Consider the following 12,509-nt stretch of genomic DNA (forward strand, 5'->3'; position numbering starts at 1 on the left):
ATAAGACTCTAAAGGAGAATATAGTCTTCCAAAATTCTCTTACGGACTAAAATAGCAAAAAGTTGCTTTGAGTGTCAAACTAGCCCAATATTCTATAAAGTCGAGGCCCAAAATAAGGAGTGGGCTAATCAACTAAGGATGATCAAATAAAAGCACTACAGAAGAGCTGACATTACAGGCTAGCTTTGAAGAATGAACTGGCCACACCGCTGGGTTACTGAAGAATAATAGAAAGAAGAATATTCCAAAGAATAGAAAGAAAAGGAAAAGCATCAACAAAAAGAAGTGCTCAAGGGATCTGGCTATGGTAGGGTGTTGGGAGATGAATTAGAGAGATACCAGATACAGATCCATAGAGCTACTTGATTCAGACCCTAGCCTCAGCATATCTAAAACAAACAAAAACCCTGAAAAGCCAACTATCCTCAAGTAGGAGATATGATTAGCAATGAACCATAGTAAAGGGAAAAGTCAGTGAGGCCAATTAAGAACTCTGACCAAAAGAATTAATTTGAGGCAAAAAAAAAAAAAAAGCATTGAGATCTCTCTCTACTGGGAGACAAGTTTGTCCAAGAGGCCTCAATTAGGACCTTGGCTAAAGCAACTCTCAAAAAATGGTTCATCTTCTAGTTACATATTCACAAATAGTCATCTCACTATTAATCTGTCTGTCTGGATTCCTCAATACTCAGACCGAGGGTAGAGGGTACGCAGGCTACCTAAACTTATCTGTCTCACTACAAAGATACAGCCTTTGTTATTTTAGTTTACACCTCAGTTTCAAATGAATTTTATTATTGCTACACTGTCTCTGAGAGTATGTATCTTTTTCTAGATCTTTGAGATTGAAAAATGAACATAAATTCATACTGTGAAGCTCCTTAAGAGCCAGTCTTTCTGGGGCGCCTGGGTGGCATAACGGTTAAGCGTCTGCCTTAGGCTCAGGGCGTGATCCCGGCGTTATGGGATAGAGCCCCACATCAGGCTCCTCCGCTATGAGCCTGCTTCTTCCTCTCCCACTCCCCCTGCTTGTGTTCCCTCTCTCGCTGGCTGTCTCTATCTCTGTCGAATAAATAAATAAAATCTTAAAAAAAAAAAAAAAAGAGCCAGTCTTTCTAAAATGAAAGCCTGCTTGCTGTCTTACAAAATTCAGGAGTACTGTTGCTGAATACTATTTCTGTGCAGGAATTTAAGTTCCTCATTTATTTGACAAGTGTATGGTCAGAAGTTGTTAATCTGGGGGGTGCCTGGGTGGAGCAGTCAGTTACGCATCCAACTCTTGGTTTCAGCTCAGGTCATGATCTCAAGGTCGTGAGATCAAGAGCCCCGTGTCGGGCTCTGCGCTCAGTGTGCAGTCTGCTTAAGATTCTCTCCCTCTTCCTCTACCTCTCCCTCCCAAGCTTTTTCTCTCTCCCTAAAATAAATAAATAAATCTTAATGTCAGGAAATAATGATGTCATCTCATTGATCTCGTTTTGACTAGATTACCAACATTCTATCATTGTATGACAAACACAAAGCCCAAAGTCTAATGCTGATCCTTTTTTATAAAATCTTTATGTAGATTTTATATGTAAATGTATAATCATTATTTTATATATAACTATATATAACCTTTGATATGACTAAACTACCAATACTTTTTAGGAGCTGAGATAAAATGTCTACATAGAAATTAAGATACTCTCTGAATTTAAAAAACAAGTTTTAACTTACAAATAAAAAAAAATTATACAAGCATTTTAAAATTTTGCTTACAGTTGCTTCTCTCCTGAACAGGAAATATTTGTTCTTACTCGAAGGTTTTTAGCAAAGCTGGTGTAAGGCTTATCTGGGAGAAGCAAAGTCAGCTCCTAACTAAAAAATTAAATAGTCAGAGCTGTCATACTTAGCACATCAAAAATCCCTACTTTAAATTAATATCTAATTAAAACTTCAGATGTTAAATTTCACCTTGTAAAACACTGTTTTTGAGTCTCAATCTTACAAAGACCATAAATGAGACTCTATACTATGATCCTCCAGGTACAATCTTGTCAATAGTACCTCTTTTCTGAGATACCTTGGTCATATGCCCGTGAGCAGGCAAACAATGCTGGGGCAAGGACTATGCTCAAGAAGCCTAGCATTCAGATCAAGGCACTTAAGAAAGCGTTTTTGTTGTTGTTGCTGTTTGTAGTGTGGTTCTTAAAATAATCCCTGAAATCCTAAATGGCAAAAAGACATTTAGAAATCGTTTGTTAAGTTACCATATTTCCTTGATTCTAAAACACAAACTTTTTCGTATTTTAACATTTCTGATGAATCTTATAATCTGTAACATCTTATAATTAATTAATAGCATTTTTTCTTAATGGTATTTAAATAACAGTGTTCTAAAACCAGGGGTGTTTCAGAGTCAATGATAATAAAGTAGGTTCAAAATACACAGTGCCAAATGGACAGGTGCATGACTGAAAGAATTTAAATATATTGAATCATAATCCTCCCACTCAGAGTGCTACTATATCTGCAACTGGTTTCAGACAGTTATGGTACTTAACCAGTTAGTTTTCCCCATTCCTGTTATGCAGTAATGGCAATGTCTTCTTCACCAAATCGTAACTATTTTCGACTGGGTCATATATACAGCACACTTAATTCTAGGTCTAGAAAATTTTTTTATTTATTTTTACTTTTTTAAGATTTTATTTATTTGAGAGAGAAAGAGGAATGAGTGGGGAGGGGAGGGAAGGGGAGGGGCGAAGGGAGAAGCAGACTCCCCGCTGAGCAGGGAGCCCGAGACGTAGGGCTCGATCCCAGGACGCTGAGATCATGACCTGAGCCAAAGGCAGACGCTCTACCAACTGAGCCACCCAGGTGCCTCTAGAAAATTCTTAAAAGCCTCAAATAAAAAGTTCTATTTATTATCTTATTTATGTTGTTAATATGCTGTTAATGTATTTTTCTCATATTTTTGCAAGGAAGCAATGACAAAGGAAAGATCAATATTCCAAGTACTTCTTGTATATAACTTGTTATTCTGGAAAAGTTATCTAGCCATGATTTATAGACACTAGTTACTAAAAATGCATTTTCACCTCTTAAAATCTGCTTAACTCTATAACAGTTGATTGAAAATTTCTGATACTTTAAATGCCTATAAGAAAAAATGTATTTCAATTCTGATCAATCCGTGGAAAACCAGTGGCCACATCAGAAAAATCTATAGAATCCCTTAGCTAACAGGCTCTATAGAGCTGAGTTACATTTTCAAACATTAAGGTAAGTCTAAAATCAATAAATCCAATTAATCCAAAAGAAGCATCATCATCAGTATACCGATAAATAAAAGACTAGAGTTTCTAATTTTACCAGTAAAGCACATTTAAAAAAACACTAAATAGAAAAGGGATTTAAAAGTTTCAATGGAAGATATTCACTATGTTCATATAATAATAACTATCAAAATTACTTTCACTAATTGCAGAACACAAGGATTCCTCAACCATTCCAGGAGCAGTGTAGTACGGCAACAGCACAGTACTAATCACATGACCTTGGGCAAGTAACCTCAGCTGAGTCTCAGTTTCCTCATCTATAAAATAGGGATATTTCTCATCTGAAAAACAGGGATATTAATACCAAGAGTACCTTCGTTCTGAAGACTAAGTGAAAGAATATATATAACATACGTAGTATGGTAACTAGCATATAATTAGTGGCCAATAAATGTTAGTTGGTATTATTACCTTAAGATTTCAATATATGTTGTACGCTGGGTCATTTCTCATATACCCTCATACAACACTGTCAATCAATTCATCTAACAACTATTAATTAGACCTTTAAGGAAATAAAAATAAGCCAATGTGGGTGGAACAGAGTCAATAAGGGGAGGAGGGGGAAATGACATTAGATAAGATGATGAGGGACCATGTAAGACATGTTAAGGAATTTTAGATTTTATCCAAAGTGCCATGAGAAACCATTAAAGGACTTTAGCAGGAGAGTGATATGATGATATGGGTTATAAATCCAGGGAGGAGACAGCAAAGGAAGAAGGAATCCATTCTGTAGTGTCCTGGCCAAGAGATGATGATTGTTTAAGAGTAGTGACAGAATTGGCAAAGGCATGGTAGTGGTGATAATGAAAACTTGATGAATTTGGATTATTTTGGAACATGAAGAAACAGAATTTCTGATATATTAAGGAATGAGGGGGAGAGAGTAGACGAATGTGACATAAGAAACCCAGGAATGACATACTTTACATAAAATACTGGTAAAATACCTAATACATATATAACATTTTATATTGGGTAAAATTTGTAAATAAAACCATGTAATTAATGTTACAATGCCTTTTTCACACAGAATTCCAACTTCAACAAACACCAAGCATTTATTACCATATACAATGCAATCAGCAAAGTTCTCATAAATTGAAAGGCAGTGAAATGAACCAAAACTGCTTGCTTTCAGTATTGAGAGAATAGCTGATAATAATTAAATGAGAGTTAAGAAGATGACATACAATTCTAGCATCTTTGCTACACTTTTAAAATATCTTCCTTTAAATATGTCTATAAAGCATTTTAACAGAGGAAAACATTTATTTATATTATGTATAATACATATACCTTTTATTATAATGGATACAGTATACCCATAACTTATGTATCTTTATACGTGCACACACACACACACATACACTAAAACTTTGTAAGTGAGTCTAAGTGCCTAGCATTTCACAGGTACTATATAACGATAAGGATAAGATTAAAGGGCAGACAGAAAAGAGACAACAAAGTGAGGAAAAGGAAGAGGGGGAAGAAAAAAGAAAGAAGAAAAGGAGAGAGGAGGAGATGATGGTGTTAGCTGAGGAATGACCCCTTGTTCAGAAAGGGCTGTTGATCTACAAACAGGTGGATCTACCTATATTCTTGGTTGGCATCATGACACTAAGCACACGGGAGCTAAATAAAGCACAGAAGAAAAGGGTGAATATGAGAGCCAGGAGACTCTTACAACAGTTACTGTTTATGGCAAGACCTGTTTGTCCCAAGGGACCCATTTTCACATAATCTATAATTATCTCTTCGCTTTAATCGCCTTGTCATTCCTAAGGCTCTCCTGGGCACTGGAAGAGGAAAAGCTCATTAACTAAACCTTTTCTCCTCTCTCCAGCCACCCATGGCTTTTAATTGCTTGGTGTGTTATTATCTAGGAGTGCAACTGGGATCATTTTCATAAGAAAGGGAGGTAGAGAGGAGGAAGGGAACCATGAGTCCCTGAGGTATGCAGCACAGAAAAACCTTTGCTTTCTCAATTATTTATGCCAGCTGAGGTTTTACAGGCTGAATAAATCCATAACTCAAGTTCATTCTGAGCAGTCAGATTCTCAAGGGGGAGTTGCCCACTTGCCTATACACACTTGTGTAGTCCTCAAAGAACAACCAGAATGTAACAAGACATATGTCATCCAATTTATCACCTATCACCAAAGTGTTAACACAATGTTGATCATGGGCAACACAGTGAAATAGGGAAGGATTTCACTACTACCAGCCAAACGGATGTAGGGAAGCAGGATAATCTTTTTGGTGCTGAGGACAGTGGTATCAATGGGACAGTAGTATCCCAGAATGACTTAGCCGATTGAAAGCAAAAAAATCCAAATATTCAAATTTTAAAATATAAAATATGTATAACATATACTCTTAAAATTTTGGAGTCTTACATGGATTTGTCCAAACAGATTGCTATCTAACAATGTGAATGAAGCTTTGAATAAATAACTGAGTGGAATTTTATACCATCTGATTTCACAAATCACTTAAAAATAAAACAATGTTTTATATATATATACACATATATATATGTTATAGCTTTTTCTCCAATTATACCTCTTTCAGGAAAATTTTAAAGTACAATTTATGTGTAAGGGATACGCTTTTATGTTTTCATTCCAGTTCATATTTTTACCAAAAATACAAAATTAAAGCGTAATCACTTTCACTGTAGTTTATTATATATATATATATATATTATGCCACTTTATAATCACAACTAAAGAGCAGCCAATCAAAAGATATTTCTAAAATATTTTCAAAATCCAATGTTGTTTAAAAATTTTTAACTTTATAAGTCAATGATGAAAGCATCTCTTTAAAATTCTACAGGCTTTTGTGTCTGACCACAGCAGTGACCTCTGGTATTTTCTGCCAAAACAGTTCATTTGTCTCACAGAACAACTAATCAATTCCAGAGCCCATCAATCATCTTAGCTGTATACTGGTCTGGTCTTGCTTAGAGAAGGTCCAGATGGCTGCCTGTCTAAGTGGGATTAATAAAATTCTGATAGATTACATAGCATCAAACCACAAAATATAACAGGGAAGACCAAATCTTATCGCAGGGTAGAAGAGACACTGTACATGCTTCTTTTATTGTATTTTTAATTCTTGCCCTAATTTCTCAGTTTATGTGTCAACTTCTAGATAAAACCTTTTAAGTATACAAGTCACCAAAAGTGATTTCTTGTTAAGTGAGTCAGTATATGTAGTGCAGAAGCATTTGACTCTTCGCAAAGCCCCATGCTTATTAATCAGAGCTTTTTCTGCCCATCTGCAGTATAAATGAAACACATCTGATCTCAAGACTAGAGCAACTGTCTGTGAGTTATAAGATTCGTCACTCTCTTGTGTCTATAGTTCCAAACACAGATTCTAATAGTACTGGCTCTTCCTTTTTTATTTTCCATTTTCTTTTGCAAAAGCAAACAACCTGTACTTAGTTCTATAACCAGACTGACATGTGACTTTAGCTCCTAACATAAGCCCTGTGCCCTGGGTCCCTGCTGTGGGGGTTCTGTGCTGAATACAATACTAATAAAAGTTAACAGTTACATAGTAACTGATTTTGTGCCAGATACTGTTCTAGGATGCCTGTGTATACATACTCACACAATCCACGTAAGTGTCATATGAGAAAGGTAATATAATCACCCCCATTTTGCAAATAAAGTAACTTGTCTAAGGTCACAGAGCTAATAAGTGGTGGAACCAACATTTGAATGCTGGCAGTTTGGCTTCATAGTATTTTATATTTAATTAGCCTCACATTATATCTTCTCCATTACACTACAGACCAATAACCAGCTTCATAATGAAAAATTGGTGTCAGTGGGCACCTGGGTGGCTTAGTCAGTTAAGCAGACAACTCTTAATTTTGGCTCAGATCATGGTCTCAGGGTTGTAAGATCCAGCCCCACATCAAGCCCCTCGTTAGGCTTGGCGCTTATCGTGGGGTCTACTTGTCCCTCTCCTGCCCCGTCCTCCCAAAATAAATAAATAAAAATTTTTAAAAAATGGTGTCAGGGCTCTAGAATATTAACACAGAGATCTGTGCCTATGATATTATATTGTCACTTTCTGTGACAGAGTAGAAATAATGGTCAGTACCAAAACAGGCTCGGAATTGGCCCCAGTGGCCCTTGGCTCAAGCACATTTACAATAAAACAAAAATAGGCCTTATCACCTACAATGCACATTAGTCAGGAAAGCTGCCAGAACAATGGAACCCAAGCCTTATCAAATGAGTTTATTAGATACCGATTTTCCTGATCTTTAAAAAATATAAAAAAATTTTAGAGGACTATATATTAAAATATCCAAAAAGAGCTTCAAAATCCTTTTTTAGTGGTTCCTGGGTGGCGTAGCCGGTTAAGCCTCCGACTCTTCATTTCAGCTCAGGTCATGATCTCAGGGTCGTGAGATCGAGCCCTGGTCAGGCTCCATGCTGAGCATGTGGAGTCTACTTGGGATTCTTTCCCTTTCCTTCTGCCCCTCCTGTTCGTGCTCTCTCTCTCTCTCCCTTCTCTCTAAAGTAAGTAAATACATAAATAAGTACAAAATAGTGTTCTTTTTTAAAACAGATTCTACAGAAGAGAACTTTTCCTTTCCCCTAAGTTTACCATTTAATATTTCTAAAACCCTAAAAAACCTACTGTCACTTTCACCTCAGCTGAACATAATTCTGCCAAGAAACTGCAATTAACATCAGTTAAAGCACAACTTCCTCTGGGAAAAATAAAACACCAGGTCTATTTCACCTAAGTACCAGCAAAATTTGATTACATGAACTTCTACAAATAGCCTGTGTTCATTGTTGCAACAGCATTCTTATACTTCAGAAACAATAGGGATCACATCTGATCCTTTATTGAAATAATCCAACATTTCAGTTTAGAGTAATTTTTATCATGATCTAGTTTATTATAGTGGAATTCAGTTTAACTACAAAATGATTTCTCAAATATAAGAAAATGACTAAGTGCTGTGATTTCTGATCTGCTATTAGTGATAGCAAAATTAATGGTTCACATTCATATTTCCCACTGTTTCATATCTTAATATGTTTCAGAATACATAAGAAGACTAAAATTTAGATGACTTAAAAAAATAAGGCCAAGACTAAAAATCTTAGAAGAATGTGTCACATGACTAAAACAGGACAAAATCCTTTTCCTGATTTTCACACAGTGCTGAAAGAAAAAAAATTATCCAAGAAATTTTATACATAACATATAAAATGTAAGATCCTGTTAAACAATACAAGATGACCCTTAAGAATTTTTTAAATTGTGGTTAAAAAAACCCCACATAACACAAAATTTACCGTCTTAACCATTTCTAAGTGTGTAGTTCAGTACTGTTAGTATATTCTCATTGATGCACAACCAATCCCCAGAATTTTTATCTTGCAAAACTGAAACTCTATACCCATTAAATAACAACTCCCCATTTCCTACTTCCTCCAGCTCCTGACAACTGCCATTCTACTTTTTGCTTCTATGAATTTGACTACTCTTGTTACCTCCATATAAGAGGAATCATACTGTATTTATCTTTTTTTTTTTTTAAGATTTTATTTATTTACTTGACAGAGATAGAGACAGCCAGCGAGAGAGGGAACACAAGCAGGGGGAGTGGGAGAGGAAGAAGCAGGCCCATAGCACAGGAGCCTGATGTGGGGCTCGATCCCATAACGCCAGGATCACGCCCTGAGCCGAAGGCAGACGCTTAACCGCTGTGCCACCCAGGCACCCCCATACTGTATTTTTCTTTTGATGAATGGCTAATTTACTTAGCATAATGTCCTTAAGGTTCATCCACGTCCTATAGCCCGTGTCAGAATTTCCTTCCTTTTAGAGGCTGAATAAGATCCTACTATACATATAGACCACATTTTGTTTATCCATTCATCTGTCGATGGACATTTGGGCTGCTTCCACCTGTTCTTGGCTATTATGAACAGTGCTGCTATGAACACGGCCATGCAAATAGGTCTTTCAGATCCTGTTTTCATTCTTTTGGATATAAAACCATAAGCTGAATCATATAGTAATTCTTTGAGAAAGCTCCACAATATTCTCTTTAGTGTACCATTTTATAGTCAACATGATTTTTAATCTTCAAAAGAAATAATGGTAATTTCACAATGACAACAAAAAATTTAACTTTTTTTTCTCTAAAAAAGAACAGAAACAATTTTTAGAAATTGTATAAGCTTCATGGGACTGAATCAACACCTTTCCTTAGATACTTCAGTTCAGATTGCAGCCATACCAAAAAAAAAAAAAGGGATAATGGCATTTTTATCAGTATTGCGAATAACCCTAAACACAAATACACACACACTCACACACACAAAGAAATATGGTATTCTGAGGAAAACTAACAACATCAACAACTAGAAATCCACAGCTTTAGATTGTGTGAGACACAAAATGCTGCCCTACCACTCCTTATGTGGTGGGAAAAGTTACTATCTGGCACTGATTCAGACACTTACTGATTTCAAAGATAATATACCTAAAGAATGTCTTTCCTGCTATTTATTATACTACTAGAGATATCAGCAAATTAGTTTCATATTAAGAAAAAGTTCTTCACAGATGGAAGTTTTCAGAATTAAAAATACACACACACATACACATATACAGATGTTCGTATCTCTATTATCGAAGACCAGAAGAAAAATTACCTGATGATTTCTTCGTGATACAGAGAACTAACAACAGGCCCACCAAAACCAGTATTTGCTTCTTTTCCTTTCTTCTCTGGTGACTGTAGGAGGAAAGAAGATGAAAAAAAGACGCATGGATTAAGGTAGTAGGTATTTAAAATAGTTACAAAATACTACTTGGCTAAGGAATACTAAAGATTTCAGGTCCACCATTTTTCAAAGGCCCTCGTAACAATTTCAAGATGGTATCCAAAAGGTAAGACGACCCTCAGGTCATCAGGCTAATGGAATGAGTACCCATAGCAAACCAAGGCCATCTCACCACTGTGCTCTCGAGCCACCTAAAGCCCACCATTCCCTTAGCTGATTATAAGATGTCAGCTTTGCTTACTGCAGAAAATATTGATGCTCAATGCAAAATAATGAAAATGAGATATGACCTATAAATACCAGATGTAAATGTGATCATGAAAATCATACCTAGTTAGCAAAATTAAAGTTTCCAAATAAGAAAAAAAACTAAACTGTAGTAAAACTTCAAACTCAACCATAAAGAAAAATAAGTTAAATAAATAAATAAATAGAAAATAAAAATACATATTTTTAGGTGGCAAGAAGGAAGGAGAAAAGGTGGAAGAGAGAGGAAAGGAGGTTATGTCCTAAAATAAATGAAAAAAGAAGCAAACTGTTGTTTTCAAATCTAATATTCAATAGGCCCTGACCCTCGATATTCTCAAAAAGCACAAATTTAAGATTAAATTTAGAAATAAGATTCTTCTGAAACATAATGTGGAAGCAGTAAACTTAGTTATTATTATCTGAAAGGTTCAAATTGCAACCTCTCCAAAAGCCCACGTCTCCTGCAACAATGACACTTTGTAGGTCAGGCCCCCCTGTAAAAGTCAAAATTCTGAACATAAATATTATCTTAGAATCAAAACTAATACTTTTATTGTTTAATTTGACCAACTAGTTTCACTTCAGAAAAATACAAGTAGTCCCCACATACCTGGTTTTCTTTTTTCCTGTTCTTTAAAGAAGGGGTTTTGTCTTATTGTTGTTACTTTTTTTTTTTTTTTTTTTTTGCTACTTTTGGTTTGTGAACCACTAGGTAAAGGACAAAGATTCTGGAGACAGCATATTCTATGATAACCTAATATCACTGGGAAAACTCAAGTTTTGAGCAAGTGTGGAAATTTTTGAGATGCATCAATGCAGTTATCAGTTTATGAGAGAAACAAAGTGACAATGTCACAAACAACCACTTTCATGATTAAATGACCACGTATGCTAATCCATGCTGGCAAATAAGAAGCACCAAGTAAATGCCAGATCCCTCTCTTCTCCGAGGACCATTCTTACAGAATAAATACTGCAAAAAATTTTCGGGATAGACAATGTTTTCTTTATACTAAAAAAGCACAAACCAAAGGGAGAACTTATTTAATCAATTGTGTTCTAAATACCTACTCCCTTAGTATGATAAAGTTGAAACACACCTGGTGTTCAAGAGATGCTTGCTAAATGAGCAACAAAACTGAAAAGAGAAAACTTCACAGCAAGCATAGCTTCCTGACAAAGAACTGACTCCAAGAAGGTAACATAGGGGAAAATTCCTGGATTTGCCAATGACTTTTTAAAATACAACACCAAGGGGCACCTGGGTGGCTCAGTCAGTTGAGCGTCCAACTCTTGGTTTTGGCTCAGGTCGTGATCTCATGGGTGGAGACATGAAGCCCATGGTCAGGTTCCGCACTCAGCAGGGAGTCTGCTTGGGACGCTCTCTCCCTTATCCCGTGCCCCTCCCCACTGCACATGCACTGCCGTGCTCGCTCTAAAATAAATGAAGAAATCTTGAAAAAAAATAAAATGCAACACCAAAAGCATGATCATGAAAGAAAAAAACTGGTGTTTGTCTTTAATAAAATTAAAAATGTCTGTTCTGTGAAAGATACTGTTGAAAGAATGAATGACAAGGCACAAACTGGGAAAAAAAAATCTTTGTAAAGCAACTAACTGATGAAAGACTGGCATGCAAAATATATTTTTTAAAAATCCTCTTAAAACTCAACAATAAGAAAACAAATAGAAAATTATAGGCCAAGATCCCTGACGAACACAGACACAAAAATCCTCAAAAAAATTAACTAAATTCAACAACATATTAAAACATCACATACCATGATCAAGTGAGATTTATTCCAGGGATGCAAGGAGGTTAATTAACATGATGCAGCACCGCATTAATAAAATGCAGGATAAAAATCACATGATCATCTCAGTAGATGCAGAATAAACATTTAACAAAATTCAACAACCATTCATGACAAAAACTCTCAATAATGGGGTATAGAGGGAACATAATTCAACATAATCAAGGGCATATATGACAAACCCACAGCTAACATCATACTCAATGGTAAAAAGCTCAAAGCTTTTCCTCTAAGATCAAGAACAAGACAAGGATGACCACTCTCAACACTTTTATTCAATACAG

The 12,509-nt window shown here is 35.7% G+C and overlaps 1 protein-coding gene across 3 annotated transcripts in view; it reads right to left on the bottom strand.

Moving 5' to 3' along the window:
- The window catches only part of ACBD6 (acyl-CoA binding domain containing 6), a 204,856-nt gene that overhangs the window by 123,780 nt on the left and 68,567 nt on the right, over window positions 1-12,509 (bottom strand). For all 3 annotated transcript variants that reach the window (XM_045811483.2, XM_045811481.2, XM_045811482.2), the window contains exon 4: window positions 10,031-10,113. In XM_045811483.2, the coding sequence (XP_045667439.2) occupies window positions 10,031-10,113 (83 nt within the window). The remainder of the gene's footprint in view (window positions 1-10,030; window positions 10,114-12,509) is intronic.

The sequence above is a fragment of the Ursus americanus genome, chromosome 2 (assembly GCF_024610735.1).
Source record: "Ursus americanus isolate L20-20 chromosome 2, mUrsAme1.1.p, whole genome shotgun sequence".
Lineage (NCBI taxonomy): Eukaryota > Metazoa > Chordata > Mammalia > Carnivora > Ursidae > Ursus > Ursus americanus.